The 24,844-nt window shown below is 44.3% G+C and overlaps 1 protein-coding gene across 3 annotated transcripts in view; it reads left to right on the forward strand.

The window, feature by feature from the left end:
• The window catches only part of LOC119161350 (uncharacterized), a 67,735-nt gene extending 57,545 nt beyond the window's left edge, over positions 1–10,190 (forward strand). For all 3 annotated transcript variants that reach the window (XM_075879459.1, XM_075879457.1, XM_037413785.2), the window contains 3 exons: positions 1,071–1,247; positions 9,881–9,972; positions 10,065–10,190. In XM_075879459.1, the coding sequence (XP_075735574.1) occupies positions 1,071–1,247; positions 9,881–9,972; positions 10,065–10,101 (306 nt within the window). In that variant the 3' untranslated portion in view covers positions 10,102–10,190. The remainder of the gene's footprint in view (positions 1–1,070; positions 1,248–9,880; positions 9,973–10,064) is intronic.
• Positions 10,191–24,844: the final 14,654 nt, after the last annotated feature.

Raw genomic sequence — 24,844 nt, forward strand, 5'->3', positions numbered from 1 at the left:
CGGGTCAGCAGCCGAGTACCTTAGCCACTAGACCACCACGGCGGGGCTGCATTTCCGATGAAGGCGGAAATGTTGTAGGCCCGTGTGCTCAGATTTGGGTGCACGTTAAAGAACCCCAGGTGGTCTAAATTGGCGTAGCCCTCCACTACGGCCTCTCTCATAATAATATGTGGTAGTTTTGAGACTTTGAACCCCACATATCTATCAATCAATCAGTAATGCAATGATGGTGATGAAGTTAGAGTAATTGAACGACTTTTTGCCGTGATGCATAATGTAATGAATTACTGTGAGCGAGTAATTTCCATAAAATTACTCGTTACCTTCGTGATTGAAATTTGACAAATGGTGCATGCCTCCTTCTTTCAACTATCTTTCAAAACTAATAGTAATGTAGTGTCACTTTTTTAGCCAACTGTAATTAACAATACAATGTAACTGTCTATATAAAAATTTAGAAATGTATTTACTAAAAAAATTAGCTACAGTTCAGAAGTAATTAAAACCTCGGTGTCAAAAGGAATTGTGGATAGTGGTTTCAGGCTACGTGAAGTCATTGGTTCGATTCCTGGTCAGGGTGGTCTCATTTCATTGGGACCGCAATGCAGAACAAGGACAAACCACTCGTATATACTTCGATTTATAGGTCTGCACAATAAACAGCACGGGGTGGTGAAACTATATCCAGACTGCTCCACGTACACAATGGTTATTATAAAAATATAATTGGATTTAACGAAACAATGATATGATTATGAGACACCGTAGTGAAGGGCTCCGGAAATTTCGACCACATGGGGTTTTTCAACGTGCACCTGAATCCAAGCACACGTGCCTCAAACATTTTCATCTCCATCGAAAACGCGACCATCGCAGCCAGAATTCGATCCCGAAACCTGTGGTTCATCGATCACCGTAACTACTGGACCACCGTGGCGGCTCATACGGTGAGGTTAGGAATGATAACGTATCATTTGAGTGTGCGATATCGGGGTGTGGCTTGAAATAATTACAATATCGATGTGAGCTGCTGGATGAGTATGGTCTCCGTATCTCCGACGGATGCGCAGATCGAGTGCGTGTCTGTGAAGCTCCACCGCGGCTGGCACACCAAGCTGGGCTTCAGCCTCAGAGACTGCGATCCCAACGCCCGGGACACACCCAACGCGCCGGTAGTCAAGGCCGTCTACCCGGGGAGTCTGGCCTCGAAGGATGGTCGGATCCACACCGGCGACTTCCTCGTACAGGTATGCATGCACTCACCGTGAGGCAAAGTAAAAAAAAAAAGCCCGCAGAGTCAGTTGTTTGTCGACGACGCGCTTTTCATCTTAAGACAAGTGGAAGAGAAAAGTGCGAGACAGTAATAAACGCTCCATTGCGCAAATGCTGGCGGCTCAGACCACTTGATGACAAAGTGATGTGGGATGGAAGAAAGTTTGTTATTGTGAGCGAAGTGATGTATTTGGCTAGTTGCTTTTCCGTGACTGAAAAAAATTCGCGCTACAGTTGCTGAAGTGAATGAAGCTAGGGAAGAGACAAGAAACAAAGTGGACAGTTCAAGCGTTATCGTGCCATGACATTTTAAATATGTGGGTGTGTTTTGCTGCATAATAAATTGAATATGAGACTATATATACTTCAAAATTAACAAAACATGAATTCACTTGACTGGTGCGTTCTACATTTGTCCTAGATTTAATAACAGGAGAACACTGAGGATTTTCCTGCCCACAAAACTAGCGGTAACATTGAAACTATAGCACGACGCCACATAACATGTGACATGGGCACATTAGCGCTCACGTGTTCAAACTTTATGATGACTGTGCCGGTCGTCCTTGGGTTGACATAAACTGTGAATCATCTGCGGCATATATCCGCATTGCACGCCCGTGGTATGCAGGTATGTACCACAAGTGATTTAGGGAAATAGTTAACGTATACATTTATTATTAATAGTTAACGTAGACACCTATAGATGCCCCGCTGCGGTGGTCTAGTGGCTAAGGTACTCGGCTGCTGACCCGCAGGTCGCGGGTTCGAATCCCGGCTGCGGCGGCTGCATTTCCGATGGAGGCGGAAACGTTGTAGGCCCGTGTGCTCAGATTTGGGTGCACGTTAAAGAACCCCAGGTGGTCTAAATTTCCGGAGCCCTCCACTACGGCGTCTCTCATAATCATATAGTGGTTTTGGGACGTTAAACCCCACATATCAATCATTAAACACCTTTAGTTAAACCGATGCTTCGCGTCGGTTTAACTATAGGTACCTGCGTTAACAAGAGCCTAAGAACATAAACACAATACAAATGAGAACATAAATATGCATTATTAGCAGAAACATTACCGGAAACACTACGTCAAACCGATGCAAGGGCGGTGTGCACGCCCCGCGTTGCTAGGGATCGCATCATGGTCCCCTTTGTAGTGGGCGATGTTGCATTTTTTTAGCCTTTTATGTCATCGGGGCTTTCTTGGAGATATCAAAATTTATGCGCCACCTCAGAAAGTGCTTCTAGCTATTGTATAATTTTTCACATTCGTGGTGATGTTTAATGATCATGAATTAAACGGCAAAAGTTCCCAAGAAAGCCTCGGCTCAACAAAAGTTGATTTATCCTCATGCCATTCTTGCACATTGTTTGTCTTCTATACAATGCGAAAGTGGACAAGTGGGTGAGTTGGTTTCGCATGAATAATTTTTGCGCCTTCTTTATCGAATTATATTTAAAAAGTGACCAAACAGTCATTTTGTGCCTTGGTATATTTCTCCTGCTGTATACCATTATCTCAGTGGTGAGTAGGGGCTAGAACAGAGCGCATCAGGTAGGCCCTCTCAGATTTTCCCTAGTAGTATGTCTTAGTCTCTTGAATAGAAATCGGACGAATCCAGGGAAGTCGTGTGGCCTGTGTAATGCAGAAGCACATTAAGCAGTGTGGTTTAGCTATCAAAATGCTTAATGTCTTCTTTTTTTTGTATGCTTCAGTTTATTGATGACTTTCTACATTTAATTCAGGAATGTTCAACATCGTTCACCATATATAGATCTCACTTGTTGTTCTTTGATTCCGCATCCTTAACAATGCAAAGAAAATAACCCCGATGGCTTAGCGATTGTGGCATTGTGTTTTTTGTGCAGAAGTCTTCATTCAGATAGAATACAGGTGGATGCGGCCGCCTCCTGTTCGGGATTCGGGATTTACCGATAATTTATAGCAGTAACATAGCCAAAAGCTTTTTAGGGAGGGGTTCAGCCGTTCGGTGCGTGTGTTCATATATATATATATATATATATATATATATATATATATATATATATATATATATATATATACACGCATGCGAAATCAAAAAATATTCAGGAAGGGGGTCGGCTGACCCCCCTCTCCTCCTCCTCCTCCTCCTTCCGTGGTCCATAGGCACCAGCATTAAAACAGTGTTACTCCTTAGACCATAGAAACAAAAAAAAACAACAAAAAATGTCGCATGCAGCAGTGTGTGTTCCAAATGTCGACAAAAGTTCGTTGAGAGAACCATCACAACTAGCGTGACGTTGAGAGAGAAAGAGAGAGAGAGAACAAAGCGAAAAGCGGAAAGGTTAACTTAACCGCAATATTCAGTATGCTACTTAGCTGTAAGGAACGAGAAAGCGAAGGATAAATGAAAAAAAAAGAAAAAAAGTATGACACAACATGGGAGCGCACAATACACATACGAAAGCGGGCAAACAATTAATACTCAAATCTGCAGTCGTTGGCTAAAAACACGTGTGTCCGGAGGCAGTGCACAACCTAGGGTGCTGACAATGGCTAAGGACTCTGTTAAATTTTTTTTGAGCGTATATATTGGTGAGTGGATCATTCTTTCGCTCAAGGGGTTCAAACGCCGCACTTAGTGTCTCCAGTATATATAAGTCGCGCTTTGACCAGACGTGGTGATCTGGCTGTTTAGAAGTACACATATAACTCCCAGTGATGCCCCTTCTGCCCGTGTGACTTGTCGTTAGGCATCCGGTGTCTGATGAACAAGTGTAGGGCATGTTAAAGTAGGAGTAGCACGCTGAGACTTGTGCACACTCTGGGGCTATCGGTTTTCCCGGCTTTTGTCTGTAAAGGGCCTTCAACTTCAGATGTGTTTGGCTTTGGATCATAGATAAATTTAGACTGGATGAATAAGTCTCTTACAGAGGCCATAGTCTACCGAAAGGCCAACAGCGGCGACGTCAACTGCGCTAAGCGATTATTCAGACCGATTCCCTGAAGTTAACGGAATCGTTTATAACCTGAGGATAGTATTTTTGTAAGTGGTGTTCCGAGAGCCCTGGTAATCCGAGTTTAGTTCCAGATGACTGTATGGAATGTCTGTATTGCGCGGCACTCCGCACGACAGGTGCGCATCACTGAGCCTGTACTCGTGGCCTTGACGAGTCCAACTTTTTAGTGAGTTGTGGTATCTTTAAGTTATTGAAAAAAAAATGAATGAATTATGTTCTGGAAATCGCATACCATAGCAAATGCAATAATGGAAACACCATTATTGATACCTTGACACACCAGCCGTGGCAGTGGCACATCCGCCACGGTAGCCTAGCACAAGGGGTATCACGTTGCTATGAGCTCGAAGGCTTGGGTTCTATTCCTGGCTACGGCTGCCACGTTTCGATGGGACTGAAATACAAAGAGCACCGATGTGTTTAGTTTTAGGTGCACGTCAAAAAACCCTAGGTGATCGAAAGAAATCTGGAGTCTACCGATACGGCGTGCCTTGTACTCATTTTGGGGTTTTGGCACGTAAAACGCCAGTAACTGTTTGCGGGGGTACAGTGGTGACCGTGCTCGGCTGCTGACCCGAATTTGCAGCGGTTGCATTTCAATGGAGGCAAAATTCTAGACGCTCTTTTGCTTAGATGTAATTGCCCGTTAAAAAGCCCAGAGAGAGAGAGAGAGAGAGAGAGAGAGAGAGAGAGAGAGAGAGAGAGAGAGAGAGAGAGAGAGAGAGAGAGAGAGAGAGAGAGAGAGAGAGAGAGAGAGAGAGAGAGAGAGAGAGAGAGAGAGAGAGAGAGAGAGAGAGAAAGATGCAAGGAAAGGCAGGGAGGTTAACCAGACGCACATCCGGTTTGCTACCCAGGTTGTACAAACTTCTTAAGCCCTCCCCTGTGGCGTGCCTCGTGATAACCTTGTGGCTATGGCTCGTATAGCATCGCATATTATTGTTAATCTTGACACAGTACCGTGTGCTCAGGTTTGGGTGCACGTTGCAGAACCCCAGGTGGTCGAAATTTCCGTAGCCCACCTTTACGGCGTCTCTCATGATCATATGGTGGTTTGGAGTTAAGCCCCACATAGCAATCAAATCTTGACACAGTACGTGTTCCCGAGCACGCCAAAGTGCACAATGGTAACACCTTTGGTGGTAGTCTCAATAAGCATTGGGAGATAACGTGTTAGATGTCTACGTCCGTATTACAGATGCTAGCAGTGGTGACACTAAGTACACAAGTATTTAGTACGGCGAACTTTTATGCGTGCCAGCTGTGAATATGTTACATGGTTCCACTGTGAGCATATATCAATGGCCAGTATCTTTCTCCTGGTGTTGTCTTAGAATGATTCCGAGACGTGCTTTTCGGTAGGTTAGGGTGGGGCAAAATGAGACACGGGGCAAAACGTGACATTTTGATTTTGCTGACGTCTTTAGCTAATACACGAGAACTTTTTTTGTTTCCCTAAATCAGCTATTTGTATCGGTAGTAGTCTAACATTTGATTTAAAAATTTATCATTGGTCACAGCGTTCGCAGAAGCAGATTTACGCGGCTTGTGTCAGTGTGTTCGCGACCCGTCAAAAAAAAAAGGCGAAGTTTTGCAAGGCCAAGTTTTTGGGTTCGTGCACAAAAATACTTCTACGTCAGTACAACAACTTGCGTATTTATTTTGTTACTTTATATTAGTAGCTACACAGCACCAAAAATTTTGTTCATTTGGTGCACGGCACCAAAGTGAAATTTTTTTTTATTCGTGAACGTGGGAAGGGTAAAACGTGACAAAAGTGAACCATTTACAACACGTACTAATTATATATATATTTCTTCAATTTGTGGGAGTTAGGACGTACAAGAGAATATAATACAGAGCTTCATGGGTGAAAAAATGACATTAAAAAGCACTGACTGCTGTTGAGGACTAGACTCACTCCACTCGCGCAATATCGAGGCTGTTCCGCGTTCCAAAGGATGCTCTCAAGAAGTACATGAAAAAAATTGCCCGCAGCTTCCCTCGGGGGAACACTGAGGAGGATGCGGAGCATATAATTGGTTAACGGGGTGTTAACGTGCGACTTACTTGGGTCGATGGCTAAATTGGTTAACGTGGTTGTGAAATGTGTTAAATTGCGACTTACTTGGGTCGCTGGCTAAATTGGTTAACGTGGTTGTAGGAGGGGTGTTAAATGAGTGAACACGTACGACACGTATGCGAAAGGGCGGTGTTTATTTATTGCGACGAACTTTGAGCACGATGGCTTTTAGATGCCACTTTGGCCGGCCCTGGTCGAAGGGACGTCGATCATTGCGACCTCGGACGTCGACGCGCCGTACAAACCAACCGACGAGCGGCAACTGAGCGAGCGAGCACCGACCTTGAGTATATATACAGCGCGACGGCGCATGCACTGTCAGCTGTCGAATGTTCGAGAAGGGGGAGAAGCGCAACGGCGCATGCGCGCGCGTCAGCTGCCGATGTTCTCGAAGCGCGACGGCGCATGCGCGCGCGTCAGCTGCCGATGTTTTCGAAGCGTGACGGCGCATGCGCGCTACATTATACAGCTAGCGAATGTTCGTGAAGAGGAGAAGCGCACGCGGTGTGTAGAGGAGGAAGGGTGCACAGATGGTGGAGGAGTGAAGCGCGCGCGGTGTGTAGAGGAGGAAGGGATGCACAGATGGTGGAAGAAGGAGGAGGAAGCTTGCGGACGGCGCCGCACTACAAGCCTCGAGTATTAGATGCTCCGCATCTAAAATTGAAAAAATCTCCAAGTCAAGCCGTTCAAAAAAAAACGTCTTGGAATTTAGTTTCAGTGAGATTTTTTCATAGTGAAATTTTAAAATTAACAAACGATAGAAAATGCGTAATTCATCACCTCACAAAGCCCGGCTGACGAAGTTGAAAGCCACGAAATGCCCGTGCTGTTCTGAATCAAAACGGCTAAAAGAAAAGGAGAAGATGCGTTATAACCCAACTAGCCTCCCATCATTATATAATCTAATGGAGTGCAAGCGTTCAACAAACGATATTATTAGCACAAAGGAAGTCTGGGGTTGCGTGATATTCTATAGGAGTTTTGGAGCAACACAACGCAGGGTTCTCTCTGGAATAATTGCGTGGAGTGAGCTCATGAAGACTGCGTGGGGGCTGTTATGATCGGCCTGCCTGACTTGGTGCCACCAGGAAGCATGAGACGCTGTGGTTGAGCCTACCCTGATTTGTTCCGGGTCAGAACTACCCTGCAGACATGCGCCAAAAGCGGCGACAACACGACAGCAGTACTTTGAATTTCGCAATGCAATCGTATCCCCTCGTAAAACTCTTTGAATTTGACCGACCGATTGATGGCCTAAGAAGGGCTGTTTGCAGTCAAAACGGCGTAGAAAGGGTGGTCATCTCCGAGTTGCACCGGCATCTGAGATCCGTGTTCGGGTGCATTTCCCGCGTTCCTCGTGGTGCCTTCATGCCGCCGTTTTCCACAAACCTTGGCCTTGCCGGCGCCGCACACTCATCACTGCAACGGACCACACGGCAGATCTGAATGTACGACCCAACGTCTTTGCGCTGCTCTGTGTCGTGTGGTGTTTTCTCCCTCTACATAGAACTTGGCGCGCATCTTCCCTCCTTCTTTGGTTAGGAAGCAGGCGGTGTTTCACTTTCCCCTTTTGGCGGCGAAGGTGAAAGCTGCATTTTCATTGGGCTGTCCTCGCCTCCATTGTTTTTCCCTGCAGAAAATACTGGGGAGACCAGGGCATACAACGCGAGAGCCGAGACGGTCCCAACAAGCTTCCAGAAGCTCTCAACAAGCTTCCATCGAGAGCTTCCACGATGCTGCCCCCGTCATGTAACCACGCTATACCTTAAAAATGCAAAGTTTGTAATGAAAAGTTTCTGAGTTATCCTGTTAACAGCTCCGGGCTCCTCTCCTCTACATCTCTTAGAGACTTAGGCTGGATGATGTAATCGGCAGACCCCCGACTACACCAGGTCCCACGGAGTGAGTTTCAGGTGCTTCTAGTGCGAAAACTGAAGATAAAGTTTTTTGACACTCTCTCGTTTTGCCCCGCAGGTTGGGGCTAAATAAGACATCTGGTGCACTTTTTATTTCTTTTTAAAACGCCTCTTTGAACGGTGGCAACATGGTCATATTTATGCACCACATACATTGTACTCAACGGAATGTTTATGCATTAGCATTTAATGGTAAAGAGTGAAACAAAATATAATATTCACGATTTTCAGCTTATTGTTGCATTTTACCCAACCTACCCTAAATAGATAAGGCTCTCCTGTTCGTAGATGACTCGAAAGATTTTGCTCGCTGGGATATCTAAAAAGTTACGTTTCCCTGAAAGGGCGCTGCAATGAATTTGATAACAGAAAATTGTATGCAAAGTAAGTAAGTAAGTAAGTAACAGAATGTCATGCAAAGTAAGGCTAACAGCCGACTATTTTGGATCCGATCTTGAGTAACTTTACAAAGTGCTGGTTTTCAGTGGATGCGACCACTTCAGAAGTGAAGCGTTGCTGTCGTCTCAATGCAAAGCGGCAAGAGCACACTATACGTACACAAGCCGTCTAGCAATGTAGTGCATATTGATATAGAGGGCGTTTGACCGGGCCCTTGTGATCAAAGTGCACAAATGCTGCTCTAGGAATCAAATATCATAGAGTATTCACTAAAGGAAACTCTGGTCCTGCGATCGCTCAGCCACCGTAGGAATGATGGGTATACTACACGGATTCGCCTATAGTCTTCGTACTTGCAGGCTTCGAACGCACTTGTGGCTTTGTTTATTGTGTTGTTTTGGCGTTCGTTTGGGATAAAAAAATGGATCATTCTCAACTTCGTGAACTGATTTCAAATGCAGAGCCTAAAAAGGTTATGGCGGTGAAGTGTGCGTGTTACACAATTCCTGAACTTAGTCTCACGACAAAGCAGTTCCTGGCTTCGCGGAGCCAAACGGAGCCAAAAGAATGAAGATTAGACAAATCCGTGTACTACCCATCATTCCCATGGTGGGAGCTCCCGTAGACACTAGCGCCAGAGTTCACCCTAGTGAGTGCAAATGAAACTCTGTCTACAGGGGCTCAGTCCTTCTTCAACTGCTTGACGAGCAATCGAAGCCAGGCCTTGCACGTGGGCCGATGTTATCACATGTGCTTTCCGTATGACGGAAATGGCCGGCCCTATTAATTTCTATATCTGCCGTGCTCGTACCCAGGGCTTCTCGCATTTTTTTTACTATAGCGCGCTAAACATACGATGCGTAGAGTGATGTTATCGACTTGGACATTGTACGGAGCACGGCCGTAACGGTGAACACCCGCGGAGCGTGTACATATAATTCATATCGCAGTAAACTGAGGTAGAGTATCTGGTAAGCCTTGAGGTGTGGCCTATCTAGTATACTCAGTTGATGCCAAGGATGCCATGCTTATACATTTCCTTTTGACCCATGTGACCGCAAACGTATACAGACAAGCGAACTATTATATAAGTGAGTATCGCGGCGGACGTCCGAGCCTCTTTGTTGAAGAGGCTGTCTGCTTCGGGTTGTGATTCTCAAAGGTTCGCTCAACTCTACCGGGTGGCTTTCTTTTCAAATTGATCCTTCGCAGGTGAACGGTTGCGACTTCATCGGCTGCACCGCCAGGGACGCTGTGGACTATATTTGGAAGTGCAGTGGCAAGCTTCAGCTTCTCTTTGTCAGGTACGGTCCGCAAAGTGGTTTCTGGGCCTCCTTGTACGCGGCCTGGAATCTTCCCCTTTGTCACTGTGCTCTCTACTTGCCACTACTTCCAGGGTGCACAAGTCGCCGGCCGCACCTGATCAGAAATGACGAAGGTGCCGCAATAAGGATGTGCCCGGCCTCATCAACATTTCCCATTTGCTTGTTATACACATATTAATAAACATGTTGCTGAATTACCCCTGTTGTGTGGATCTTTGCGCCTTTAGTTTTCATGAAAACAGTTGTAAGCGGGCGTAGTTAATGAGGGATTTCTCTACGAATGGTATAAAGCTACAAAGCGCATATAGAACAATAACGTAGCATTTCACTTGAACAAGTTTTACCGGCGTAGTGTAGCTATTAGGACGCGTGTCTGGTTGACCTGCCTGTTTTTCACTCATATCTACACTCGGGCTATGGGAGACCAGCACTGGATAGCTCGTGCGCCGAAAAAGAGCACCTGGAGGAGAGTCGCAACACAACTCAGCTGCTCGCCACTCTGAGAGCACGCACGTGCGCCGCTGCCGTGCTTCATTTCGGAAGGAACAGCTCGGAAAGCCATTGTGCCAATAATACTACACTGTGGTTTAGAAAAATTACTTGGTCCGAAAGCTGCTCTCACATAAAAAACACTAAAAACCGGAGAGAAGCCCTGGAAAGCGGACTGCGTCTATGCATATAGTATCGAGTGGACGGGGCTGTGCCGTGATGGCAACTCCCTCGTCCTCATTTTCTGGTTGCGTGCAGGGTTTTGGGCTAATGCTAGTGCTGGCTGACATGCCCTCATTTATAAGTCCGCGCTGCGACGATACCACGCTTCCAACATCTGCAGTTATACGAGCCCCGCCGCGGTGGTCTAGTGGCTAAGGTACTCGGCTGCTGACCCGCAGGTCACGGGTTCGAATCCCGGCTGCAGCGGCTGCATTTCCGATGGAGGCGGAAATGTTGTAGGCCAGTGTGCTCACATTTGGGTGCACGTTAAAGAACCCCAGGTGGTCGAAATTTCCGGAGCCCTCCACTACGGCGTCTCTCATAATCATATGGTGGTTTTGGGACGTTAAACCCCCCATATCAATCAATCAACATTCTGTCCGCGGAAAGCGAGAAAGAAATTTTCCGGTGTGCTTTCGACTAAGTCGTTGATAATAAATTTTTGTTCACGAGTAATGAGTTTTGCACCTGTAATAAGCTCTCGCACAGCATTGCCATATGGGAGAGGCTGTTCTCCTTAAGTGGAACTAAATAGGCTGAAACATGGTTGAAACTATGATGTTCCAATTAGCTTTTACGCTTCTGTTTATTCAGTAATACCCGTAAAAAAAGAGTTGAGGGCGCGGGATAGATTAGCGACCACGGCGGCCGCACTTCGATGGGCGTGAATTATAAAAAGAACCCCCGTGAACCAAGATCTATTTGCGCATTGGAGAACCCCAAGTGGTCACAATCTTGATACGCACACTACAGCGTACCTCAATATGATATCTTGTTTGGCACATGAAAGCCTATAGCAATTATCGATGTTGAACAGACACCTTCTTTTTAAGCCGAGACAGGCAAGCGGAAAAACAGAAACTGTGTGTTAGGCGAACTAAACGACGAGTGAAAATCGAAGACATTTGATACTTCTCTAGCAAGGCATAAATTCTGATGTTACTTAATTAGTCACGAGCCAGTGAGAAAAACGCTTACTGCATCGGCTGACTCTAGAAAGCTAACCTTCGAGTAGTCCACTGCTTTGTTCGTAGCCATAAACTTGTCTTTTGCACAAGTTAACCAGGGTCATCTCGACATCGAGTGTTCACCGTGAGGGTGTCTTTTATAACAGTTCAGAGGCGCAGAACATCATGCTTCTCCGAGCTGACATAACACCGCTGCCACGTTCAACGATTCACGAGGCAGCAAAGCCCTTATGGCGCACTCTTCGGTAATATAAAATTTGTGTGCACACAACACTTCAGGAAATAAAACGCCAGGGTGATATTAAACACTCCGGAGAGCCTTAGAATAAATATGGCTTGTGTTCTTTGCAGCTAAATCTAAAAAAAGCGTCAAGTCCCAAACATGACCAGATGACAAAGCGGGAAGAAAAGGGCGGCCCGAAGGGCCCACCTTATTTTTTTTAAGCGGGCCCTCCGCACATTTAACCCTGCCCCGGGCATTAGATGGAGTTTGGTGGTAGTGGTTAAATGGACAGACGCATAGAAACTTTGTGAGTCTTGAAGTGCATGGATCAATGCTCAGCGGGCCAGATAAAAAAAAAACCTTACATATGCCGTGTTCCACATAATACGCTCGTTTTATTTCTGGCAAAAACAATTTGCCTGTTTGGCCCTGGTTTTCACTGGTGGCTGTCTTCACTATCGAATAAATATAGCAGACACCCGCCATTCGGTTTAGAAACAAGCCCAACAGCACTAGACAAGAGAGCGAGAGCAGAATTATGCTCGCATGACCGCTTGGATGCAACGCCGCCTCCTCTTTCTACGCCCTCCCTTTCTTCTATACGTCCTCCCTCTTGCTATATATTGCTGCAATTGAATACGCAGCAGTACCGTCAGCGCCCTTTGGTTTTGTTAGGGCGATGCGCGCCCGCACCGCCTTTACCAGCCATTACTCTCGTCTGCGGGAGCAGCTGAGAAGTGCGCGCTTTGACTGCCCGGGTGGTTGTGGAAACTCCAGTTCTGGTTACCTATAGCTTTATGAAGAAACACTGAATATTGAGCGAGCTCTTCATCGTATGAATTTATTTGCACAACTGTTGTGTTTACTTAAGTGTTATTCACGGCCGATTACAGAAGAGAAGATCCTGGGACCTTGGCCGACGGCTTCCCATACGCGCAAAGCCACGAAAGCCCTCTTGTACTTTTTAAGGACCACTAAACTTCACAACCGCTTGTGAAAGAACAGTGCGAGGCCGTGCTGTGTAGTCTCGAGTGGACTATTTATGCTTCTCTTTCTTACTCCTCTTCTTTTCTGTCTCTTTTCGTTCTATTATTCTCCTCCCCCCCCCAAGTGTAGGGTAGCCAACCGAGCCAAGCTTGGTTAACCTCCCTGCCTTTGCTCTCTATTTATCTCTCTCCTTCTCTAAGTGTTTGCGGATGATAAATATGTTAAAGGCGAACCAAATGGCTGACGCTGTTCGTTCTATTCTACTGTGCTGATATTGAAAGTAATGAATACGAACCAAATGGTTCCCTTTAGTTCTTCGATTCTAGCATTCACAGTTTAAAACGGTCGAATATTGGTTTCCTTCGAATGTGATAAATGGCGAACACTGTCGAAGCCTCGTGTAAGTGAGAAGGATGAAATGAAGGGATAGTCCAAAGAAATCTGCGGCTGAAATGGCTGTGGTGGTTCCTGCTCTAAGGTACCAGCTTCAGAGCGATCTGATAATGAATATAACGTCTAAGGAACGATTTGCAGCTATTCAATGAGGATGGCATGCTTTGTTGACAATCCGAGCTGTGTTGTTTTTGCTTTATAATTCTCGTCTGAAGAGGTTTGCACCCTTTTAAATCAAGCTGCTGTGCCGGAGTGAAGCAATAGCGATTTTAATATTAAAAAAAAGGAGAATTGAAGAAAACGAGAATGAAACGGAGTTCGAGTGGCGACGTAAGATCATAAATAATGTCTCTGAAAAAGACCATTGGAGCAAAATGTTCCTGTGTAACCAGAATACACCACCTCGGTAGGGTTTCGATGAACCGTCCAATTATACCTTATTTTCACGATTGCTTTAAAAAGCAAGCAGTTTTTCGTAAATTTGGAGGAATTAAAGGTACTTGCGTATTTCTGCAAACTGATTACTCTGCTGATACCATGAAATGACGGAAGCAACTTTGGAAGAGTGCAGATGCTGAAAAAAAGTCAGGAAAACGGCTGTCATTCATACACGAAATGCTATATACGCATTGATAACAGGTACTATGTGTGGGACGATGGGACTAATACGCGCTGTGTCTGCAAGGGTCCTGATAAAGTTGCATAGCTGAAGGAAACATCGGTGCCGAGTTGCGCATCCTTTCTTTTATTGCCAGAAGTGTAGTAAATAAGATATGTATAATTGAAACTCTACTTTTGTCCTACAGACCACACTCGACAATCACAACTAGAATTTGGCTGCCAGGCGACATTGGGGATGATGAGATTATCCTTCCCGAATTTAAGATATTTAGGCGTGATCATGCATAGCGTGGTAGAGCAGGGCCTATAATTTTAAATGAGATATTACTAATAAAGTAATGTCTCAAATTACCGAGCATGAACCTTTGTTTGTACAGTTTTTCTTGAACGGTTTTTCATTTATAGTGTGTGCTGTATATCAGGCCCCTGATTCTGATTTGTCTTTTCTTCTCATGTTGTACGACAAATTGCTCTCACTTAATTCTAAAAAAATGTAATTATGACGGATGATTTCTACCTACCTAGCATTGATTTGAGTAAGCTTGCGGTTAGCTTGTGATATAGTCAGTGTGATTATTGGTGATGGTTCGTTAGACAGGATATTCCACTAAATCTGAAGCATGTTGTCTCTGAGTGCACTCGTGCAAATGATGTCTTAGACTTGATGTTTATCGGACCATACATTTCATCAGCAGTTCTAAGAGTTCATCTTGGTATTTGAAGTCACAGCTTCCTTTACTTGTGTTTGCAATGTGAAATCTGCTAATGATGCAACAGATAAGAGAGTTCTTTATGTGAAGGACTACGCATGGTGCAGTGATTCTGATATCATTTATTACCTTAGCACTACACTTTAAGATCGTACAAATAGGTCGAATAGTGTTGAAAATATTTGGACCAGCTTTGAAGATTTTCTCTGCAACTGCATTGAGCATTTCATATCAACTACAGAACTGCGCGCACACGGCATAGAAATCCTTAAGTTATGAGAAAAGTTATGCTCTTGAAACGCAAACTTCAGCGCCTGCACAAACACAGACACATATAACATCAACAATGGAACGATTTAAAAAGAGCATTATAGGAAAAAGTTAAGGCAGCTAAGACTCACTACCAAAATGTTACTCTGCCAGAATTCATTAAAAGTGATCCTGATAAGTTCAGAACACGTTTGGGTAAACCCACAGATAAGGTAGAAGAAATTATGTTACAAGATGAGACTGTTACTGAGCCACAAAGAATTTCCGACTGCGTCAACGACTTCTTTTACAGTATATTTACTATTAATTCCTTGTGCGCAAAATCCATATGTTTCATAAATGATGCTAGTGTGCCAATAGTTACACCAGATGGTGTTTGGTCCAAGGCATTAAAACTGAGCGATAAAAAAAGGCCCGGCCCAGTTGGCCTTCCTGATGCCTTCCTAAAGCGTTTTGATGGTGCGTGTGTTTAGAAAATATATTCCAAGTGTCTTTGAATTCTGGAGAAGTGCCAAATGATTGTAATAAAGCGCGAGTTGTTCCGATTAACAAAAAGGGGGGACAGACTACTAGTTACAAATGATAGGCCCGTGTATATTACTTCATCCTGTTGTAAGATGTTGGCTCATATTGTTGCAAATTAAGTTAGAGCATGTCTCAGTGAGAAAAACATTTTGTCCCCTCATCAGTATGAGTTCTGAGCAGGTATGTCGAAGTAACAGCCGTACATGAAATCTACGTGGTTCCTGATAAAGATGGCCAAGTTGATATGCTATTTCTTGACTTTTGTAAGGCTTTAGACAAAGTGTAACATTGAAAACGTTTGTGTAAACGTGAGCTAATTGATCTGCCGTGTTATCTCATTGAGTGGACAGCATCATACTTGAGCAACAGACAAAGATTTCCAGATATCAATGGTTGCCGTTCTCGGGTGCTTCCTGTTAGCTCGGATGTACCGCAGGGTAGCGTATCAGGGCCCTTGTCTTTAATTTATATAAATCATTTAACGGATGGTATTTCATTTTCAGTGTCAGTAAAGCTGTTAGTCGATGACTGCATTATATTTGAAGAAATCACTTCTACTAGCTACTAAGATATGCTCCAACAAGTAATTGACAGCATACACTCTTGGTGCCACTCTTGGAATATGCAGCTAAACATACAGAAAGCACTTTCATTAAGAATCACTAGAAAAAAAAAGGCCACAATAATGTTTGAGTACCAATCCAGCAGCATTATGATACAAACACTTGACAGTTGCAAGTATCTTGGAGTCACTTTTACTGAAAAATTATCGTGGACTAAACATATTACAGAGATATGCTCGAAGGCATTTAAGAAGTTGTGCTTCTTGCGTATAAGGCTCCGTCATGCTCCTCCTCAGGTGCTCTTGCTTGCTGTGAACACTTTCGTTCCATCAAAATAAAATATGAGTCAGAAATTGGTGACCCACATACGTTAAAAGACAAAAATCAGCCCAAAATGATTCAAAGTAAGACTGTTAGATTCATTTGTGAATAAATATAAGAGAACATATGCCCCTTGAGTCCTCATGACCAAAAACAAAATATTTTTTTTTTACAATTGACCAGAAAGTTTCCTCCCATAAAGGCATAAAGTTCCTACATAACATATTAGCTCTTGGCTTGAATCTTGGTGACCTGCCACACCTTCGTTCTGTTACCACAAGACAAACAAGACACACTAGACCTCACGCATTGAAACCGATTTTTGATAAAACTCATCTCGAAATAGCTTCTTTTTTAAAACAACAGACAACTGGAACAGACTTCCTGATTCAGTCATTACGTCACTACACATAGTACAAGCTATGGAACAGCATATTTTTTGTTAGAACAGATATTTTCTCAGTGGTAATGTTGTTTATTTCTATATGTATGAGCATTATTAATTTTATGCACCCATTGTTATAAGCACCTAATTTTATGTGCCCATGTTCAAAATTGTACCATTGCTTGAATTAAGCCTTCCTTGTGTCCTGTTTGTTTTATGTGTACGGCCCCTCCAGCAAGAGCCAAGTTGGCCTGCAGTATTGAAATAAATAAATAAATAAATAAATAAATAAATAAATAAATAAATAAATATAGCTTTGCCGCAAATGAGATGCAATGAACGCGATAGCGTTAAATTGGAAGATCACGCACATAATGGCAAGCAGACGGCAACGTGCCCCGCATTTCTCCCACACAATTGACGCACGAAACGTACTTATAGGTACCGATGAATGCGAATAAGCGTCTCAGTTTTTACTTCGCTGTGTCTGAAAAGTGCGCCCCTTCCGCAAATGGCGACTGTGCAACGATTGCAGTGACCTTTGTTCGCTCGGTAACCAACACAATCGTTCCAGTGAAAGACAAACACCAGCCAAGACGTATGACTGTCCCCACTGCGAGATAAGCGCAAGCGTGAGCATCCACCCTGCCCCCTTTTCACGGGGCAAAGTACGCATGGGAGATGAGAGTGGGCGCCGCCGCGTCGTGACGATGTGGTGACGCGCGCTCATTGCGCCATCTTGGAGGTAATGCTGAAAACACGGTAGTTTCCCCTAGATGCCCATCACCAGCGGTAAGTGGTAGATCACTAGCGGTAAGTGGTATAGTTTACCGTTAGCGGGATAGTAGAGGTTAAAGGAATGGCGTTACCGTGCAGCAAACGTTTGTTGTGGATATAGTTTAGCAGGATAGAGTTTACGTGGTTTACATGCCCCAGCTGGGATAGTGGCGCCACCTATCGGAAGGTCCAAAGTAAGAACAGTCAGAAGGAAAAGAAAACGAGAATATCTGCCTGTGTCAACGCGCGAAGCATTTTTACAAGTTTATTTTAGTAATAGTGAAAGTAAATATATAAGAAACATGCACCAAACGCGAAAAAAGTTATGTTGCCAATTTGCGTACATCGATCTTGTAGTTAGGCCTAGACACGTTCGAAACGGGAAGCTATCTCAAAAAACTACGAAAACTTATCCGTAAGACTCGGTCGTCGAAGCGAACTGAAGATATGCGAAGCCACTTTAAACAGTCATTTGTTGCGAACAAAGTGAATCTTTCAACAACTATGCCAAAAATCTCTTCTAAGCGGGCGTCCGAGAGCGGCGGTGTGTTTTACGTACACTACGTACACCTACGCTAACACGGTAACGTTAAATCTGAAAAAATTGCACGCCTATTGTAAGCGGTACGAGTAACGTACGTATCTGCGCATGCGCACTTCGATCCCGCTATCACGGTACGCTCGTTTTACTATAACTGTCTTTAAATAACTTGCCGTTGGAACGTCGAAGGAGGTGCTCCATCGTGGCTCAGTGGCGAACGCCTCACACTCACAATTCAAAAGTCCCACGTTTGGCTTCGTGCCACGGAGTCTTCTTCTGGATTATTGTTTTCTTGCGTTTTCATATACATGCATACGTATTTATATACAGGGAGTGACGGCGATGCCGACGCCGACGCCGGCGGCAAAATACAGCCGAGAGTGTCAAGCAGAAGAGCACTTGCTGTACCCTTCTTCCATTACCGATACTGCTACTGGCCGTTGTAGGGCGTTATTTCGTTGACTCTGTGGTCGTCGGTTCGATCTCTGTGGTGGAGGGTGCAGTTCATTTGATGGGTGCAAAGTGCCGAGAACGTTCGCGTATTCGTATTGAGGTACACCGTTAAAACCCGACGTGGTAAAAGTTATTTTGGAATGCTCCCTCCAGAGGGACTTAAAATTTCCTTACAATTAGATTTTGGAACGTAAGAACACAAATTTGAGATTTTCGTGCACTGCCGTTGTCGTGGCACGCAAATAACCAAATTCTGTTTTTTTTTTCTCAATACCAACTTTCTTAATTGTTTAGATGTTTTGATTTGAAACATTAATACGAAAAGGAGTGAAATTATGTATATAAGCTTTTATTGTTTTACCAAGCAGACTCAGCAAATCTTCATATTTCCCTGTGTTTAAAAATGAAAGAGCTTCACCTAAAGATTTAGAGGCTATTCCTCAATATTCGTATTCAGTTATGGAGTTTTACTATGCGAATGGCCTTAGTTACTTATATACCGGGTGTTCAAAATTAAGCTTTATGATTTTTTTAAAATTAGGCGCTCGAAGGCACGTGAGAACCACTTGTGCAAATAAGTTAAGCGGCCAGGGGGACAGAAAGTTAGATGATAATTATCGCTGTCAGCAGCCCAATTAACTAAAATTTAATAATTAACTTTTTACTGGCTGCGGTAAGTTGGCATGTTTATATTGAAAAAATGTAGGCAGTGGTGTTTGTACACAGTTTCAGTTGGAAGATTTTTTCTAGCACGCCTGTGTTCCGAGATATCCGGCTCCAAAGTTTAATTGTCTTTCGCACGATTACGCATGCAAGAGGGTGAGGGTCCGCGCAAAGCTCCTCCCTAAAGTGACGCATCTGTTGCGTGTGGTGTTTAGTGTGTGAAGAGGGTGGAAGCGTAGGCATAGGTGATAGCAATTACCCTTGCCCTCTTCGGCCGTCGAAATCAAAAATCGAAGAACGCTTGCAACCAGTGTCGTAACACGCAACTGCAGAGCCTCTAACGATAGTGGCAGATGCCATGCCGAGATAATGGTGCGAGCGGAGAATCTGGATGCCAGTGCGCGTGCGTAATAATCACTAGAGAAGCATGCGTGGTCGTTGCCTGGGCTACGCGAATAGCGTGACTGCTGATGTCCGAGTACTGTAACTTTTATTGAAACAAGAGCAACAACTCCACCAATAATAACTGAAACAGTTTTATCCTTGCTAACGCATATTTCCTGCTGCTACATAAGCATATTTCGGTCATGCACAAATCTCATCGAAACTCTTCACCTCTCAAGACGTCAATGCCCCAAAAAGTGTTCAAAATGCCTGCCTTCGGCAGCAACGCAAAGCATGAACCGCTGTCGCGTCGACTCGATGACTCGGCGCAGTACTTCTGCAGGAATACTCGCACAGGCAGATGTTATCCTGTCCTTCATGTCATTAACATCGCTGGGCTCTGTTACGTAAACTCGATCTTTAACGTAGCCCCAAAGGAAAAAGTCGAGCGGAGAAAGGTCAGGTGATCTTGGTGGCCAAAACATCGCTCCTGCGCGCCCAATCCACTGTTGTGGAAAACGTCTGTCCAACCAGTTCTTCGCCCTGGTAGAAAAATGTGGTGGTGCTCCATCGTGCTGAAACCATACTTGGCGCAGGTCATTCAGGGAAAGACTGCAGACAAGATCATCAATGACAACACCTAATATTTCTTCTGTGTACATCTTTCCGTTCAAGTTGTCCTCAAAAAAGTGAGGTCCGATGATCCTGTCCCCGAGTATGCCGCACCACACATTCACACTCCAGCGAACTTGATGCTTGTGCTGCCTCAGCCAGTGTGGGTTTTCTTGTGCCCAATAATGGGCGTTGTGAAGATTAACACTTCCATTTCGGCAAAACCGAGCTTCATCAGTCCAAATTATTCTGTGCAAAAAGTCATTTTCTTGATCAGTTTTGATGAGGCCCCAATTGCAGAAGTCAACTCGCCTTTCAAAGTCCGCCTCATTTAGGTCCTGATGAAGGTAAACGTGATATGGATGGAACTTGTGCTTTCTTAAAACATTTGTGACTGTTCCGATGCTGCGACCGCACTGATCGGCAATCTGTCGGATGCTGAGCTCTGGCATCGAGGTTACGCACGCGACAACGTCGATTTCAAAGTCTTCATCGACGATTGCCTTCCTGGTCCGTCTCGGAAGGTGGACAGAGCCTGTTGTGCAGAAGCGTCGAAACAGGTTTGTGAAAGTGGGCCTTGTTGGAAGGGGACGGTGTGGGTGGCGAGACGCGTAAAGCTCCATTGCTAACGAAGCGTTGCCATTCATTTCAGCCATTGCAAGCACCACGTCTACTTTTACTTTGGTAGAATACCTCACGCCAGAAGCAGCCATATTAGCTCGAAAGGACTCCACGTGGATTTCCTTGGTAGACCTTCAATGCAGAGACGCTGTGCTCTAACCGGAGGCACCCTAGTGCAGGACGGTCCTGCTAACGCGTTCACAAGAAGATGTCTCAGTGTGATCTAAAGTCACGAAAAAACGTCGCGAAAAATGGTCTCCTGTTATCGCGTTCATCAGGATCATGCGTAAGGCTCATGGCGCACCGCGCTGTCACATTTTGATTTCGCCGGCCGAAGAGGGCAAGGGTAATTGCTATCACCTATGCCTACGCTTCCACCCTCTTCACACACTAAACACCACACGCAACAGATGCGTCACTTTAGGGAGGAGCTTTGCGCGGACCCTCACCCTCTTGCATGCGTAATCGTGCGAAAGACAATTAAACTTTGGAGCCGGATATCTCGGAACACAGGCGTGCTAGAAAAAATCTTCCAACTGAAACTGTGTACAAACACCACTGCCTACATTTTTTCAATATAAACATGCCAACTTACCGCAGCCAGTAAAAAGTTAATTATTAAATTTTAGTTAATTGGGCTGCTGACAGCGATAATTATCATCTAACTTTCTGTCCCCCTGGCCGCTTAACTTATTTGCACAAGTGGTTCTCACGTGCCTTCGAGCGCCTAATTTTAAAAAAATCATAAAGCTTAATTTTGAACACCCGGTATATTTGTTTATATGTATGAAGTAACCGAATTAGTTTTTACTTTAATCTCTCCACGTCGAATCCTCTAAAAGGAAAAAAAAGCACTGTATATAACCGTCCATACCTGCGTGATAGAAGCGTGTGTATACAGGGTGTGCCACGTAACTTTAGTCAGAGTTTAAAGATATGCCGGAGCATGTAATTTCGACGTGACCAAATGCATGTTGCTCACCGTTGCCTGGAGTTAGACTATTCTTTGTGCTCTCGAATAATGTTTAATTAGATCTGTTTAATGAACTAAATTTTGAAGTAACGAAGATGGATAACAGATATCAATGAGGAAGTTGTAGATCGGTTTGCAAAACGTCAAAATAGATAGTTCTCAACTTTATATATGTTAAGTATTAGTGTCTTTTTGCTAATTACAAATGCCCGTGAAATAAAAAAATACCACGTGACAAACCCGCTCGCGCGTCAGTGCGCACAATGTTTCTAGGGCTCCCTAACGTGCCGCGTACGAACGACACGCTTCCCTCGCACCGGTTCATGACAGCGATAAGCAGTCACAGCGGTTATTGTTTTTGTGGCCGGTAGCAAAACGTGTTCATTGTAAAGCCACCCCCATCGTTGGGGCCCTGCCGAGACAGCACAAGAGCAAATGCTATGGTCGTTCGTACGTGGAACGTTAGAGAGCACTAGAATCATTGCGTGCACTGGCGCACGAGTCGTGGGTTTGTCACGTAGTTTTTTTTTATTTCGCGGGCATTCGTGATTAGCAGAAAAACACTAATACCTAACAGATATAAAGTTCAAAAGTGTCTAATCAGATGTTTTGTAAACCAAACTTTCTCATGGAAAGTTTTTATCTATCTTCGTTTCTTGAAACATAGGTAATTAAGCTTATCTAATTAAACAATATTTGAGAACACAAAAAATAGTCTAACTCCAGCCAATGGTGAGCAACATGCATTTGGTTGCGTCGTAATTACGTGTTCCGGAATATTTTTAAACTCTGGCTAAAGTTACGTGGGACACCCTGTATATAGGCTGGTTGTCTGAGGCATTCTCAGAAAAAAGGGCGAATACAATAATAGCTTTCATCAGGACATTTTTTTTTGTATCAGGGGCAAGAATCAAGCCATCAGATGTGCGTCGCTCATCTGTACCGGGTTTGTTCCAACGGTTGATCAGCTCAATCATTAGTTGAGAGACCTTTATGCACAAGACATTTGTTTCGCTTCACCGCCATTTGAGGGGGAAGTGATGCTTGATTCATCTTCAGAGTATTTCGAAAACTGTTTTAAATTTAGGTAAGAAAAATAAAGTAACTTGTTGTAGGGATCAATGAAGTATGACAACCGAAGCGCACGTCAGTTTGAGTCGCATCGCGCCACCATGTTTTATCGGAGAATTCTCCACTTACCGAAAAGTTGACGCAATGGAGAACGCCAGTCAATTATTTCGGATTGCGCCTCAAGGACGCAGTTGGAAACGTAGACGGCAGGGTGCAGCCCGTGGTGCGGTAGCTAGACTTCCTTTTTATGGTGGCGTTTTTCTTTAAAGGCCCTTTGTCAATTGGTTTCACAGAGTGCCTGGTCAATTGCTTTGCCCGGGACGCTCCAGAGAAATAATGGGCAACTGTTACGTAAGAAGCGCCAACAGAACAGCGACTCTATTTTATTGGTTCTCTTTTGCTTGTTTGCGCTGTCTGATGCACCCTTCTTAAATAATAGCTGGAAACTTGCTCCAATGATCATGCGAAGAGGCTTCTTGGCTATTTCAAGCTGACATTCCTTGAGCAATAGGAGTATCGGGTGACAGCTGTATGGCGAGGCGGACGGAAGACGTTTCTCGAACTACCGGAGAGTGTAATCAGCTGCTTGAACTCAGAATTTCGGGGAGGATAGTCCTCGTGCACATCTAGTTTCTTTGCTCTTTACTGTGCGCGTTGCGTTATTATTTTATAAAGACGTCTTTAAATCAGTCTCTCTGTTACCTGCATCTTTCGAGGAAAAAACTTCATCTGCAGAACAACACTCGAAGACCGTCTGTTTTGGGCGATGCCGCAATCTTCTTGGGTCGCCTCTACAGTGCCTATCTCAACGTTTTATGGAAACCCATCAAAGATAATTCGGCGATACTTCCAACGCACCAGCTAAACTGCTCGCAGCCTAAGCAACATGAGTGGCCCATATGCCTATGTGTACGTATGGATAGAAGCAAAGTCAGCAAATTGTTCTGGTACCGCACATCAGCTCGCGATGCCTGGTAGGCGGACGCGACTAATGTGTCCGTCCACAACACGCACTGTAGCGATGACAGCAGCATCACCGAGCAATAAGAAAATGTCATTAGCAGCTGTTAAACTCTGTAAGCGCGCATGTTCCAACTCTCCATGTAGTATTTGCAGGAACATATACTATGCGCCAGGTACGGGAAGGGAGGCCGTGTTCTGTTGCACGACTCCAGGTTTTCTGAGAACTCTGAAATTATAACTGTTAAGAGGTAATCGTAACCACTGAGCGTTCATGCACTATCAAAAAGTGATCCAGCAGTATACACAAACGCTTGCTAGAAGGAAATCCCGGTAGCCGACCAGGCCACACTTGGCTCGCTCAAAGAATTCACTCTTCCTCAAGCTTGCGTGTACCTGTCGCATGATTGATGAGAAAATGATTGATATTGAGTTCAATGCCTTAAGTAAAATGATGTGCAGTGATATTTGTCGTAGTGGTGGTCTCCATATGAAGATGTGATCACTAAGTTTTTTATTCGTTTTTCGCGGACACGCGAACTTTCGAAAACGTGCTGCCTTAAAAAAAAAAAAAAAAAAAAAAACGTGACGTGGTCGTTCCATGCAGATTGCTTTCACTAAAGCACGTGGTACAGCATGTGTTATAGATTATCTAGGTTTTTCATAGCGTAAATTGTTATGGCTCATTTTTTATCTTTTTTTAAATTTTCTGTGGGCCTTTAGAACAATATCTTTAGAGCAATATGCCTCTATGACAACATCACGAGCCTTTTTCTCGTCCTGTTGCTGACGAAAGAAAGGACACAGACTCAGAGGCTCATATCACACACTAATACACCTTCTTTTATTGTTTATCTCGTTGCACCTTTCGTCGGATGCTCATGACATTCTTCAACGGTTCCGTAAGTTGACCCTTTGCACGATGAAACATTACTATCACATTATCTGAATAACACTTACACGCACACACACGCACACACATCTAATACATGATTGTCAAGGTTGATTGATATTGCTGTCTATGCATTTCGTTAACAGGCGCACATTGTGCTCTCCTTGCCCGAGTTCCAAGACAAGTTATGGTTTGTCCCCGTGAATTATCTTTATTTCTTTTTCTAG

The sequence above is a fragment of the Rhipicephalus microplus genome, chromosome X (genome assembly GCF_043290135.1).
Source record: "Rhipicephalus microplus isolate Deutch F79 chromosome X, USDA_Rmic, whole genome shotgun sequence".
Lineage (NCBI taxonomy): Eukaryota > Metazoa > Arthropoda > Arachnida > Ixodida > Ixodidae > Rhipicephalus > Rhipicephalus microplus.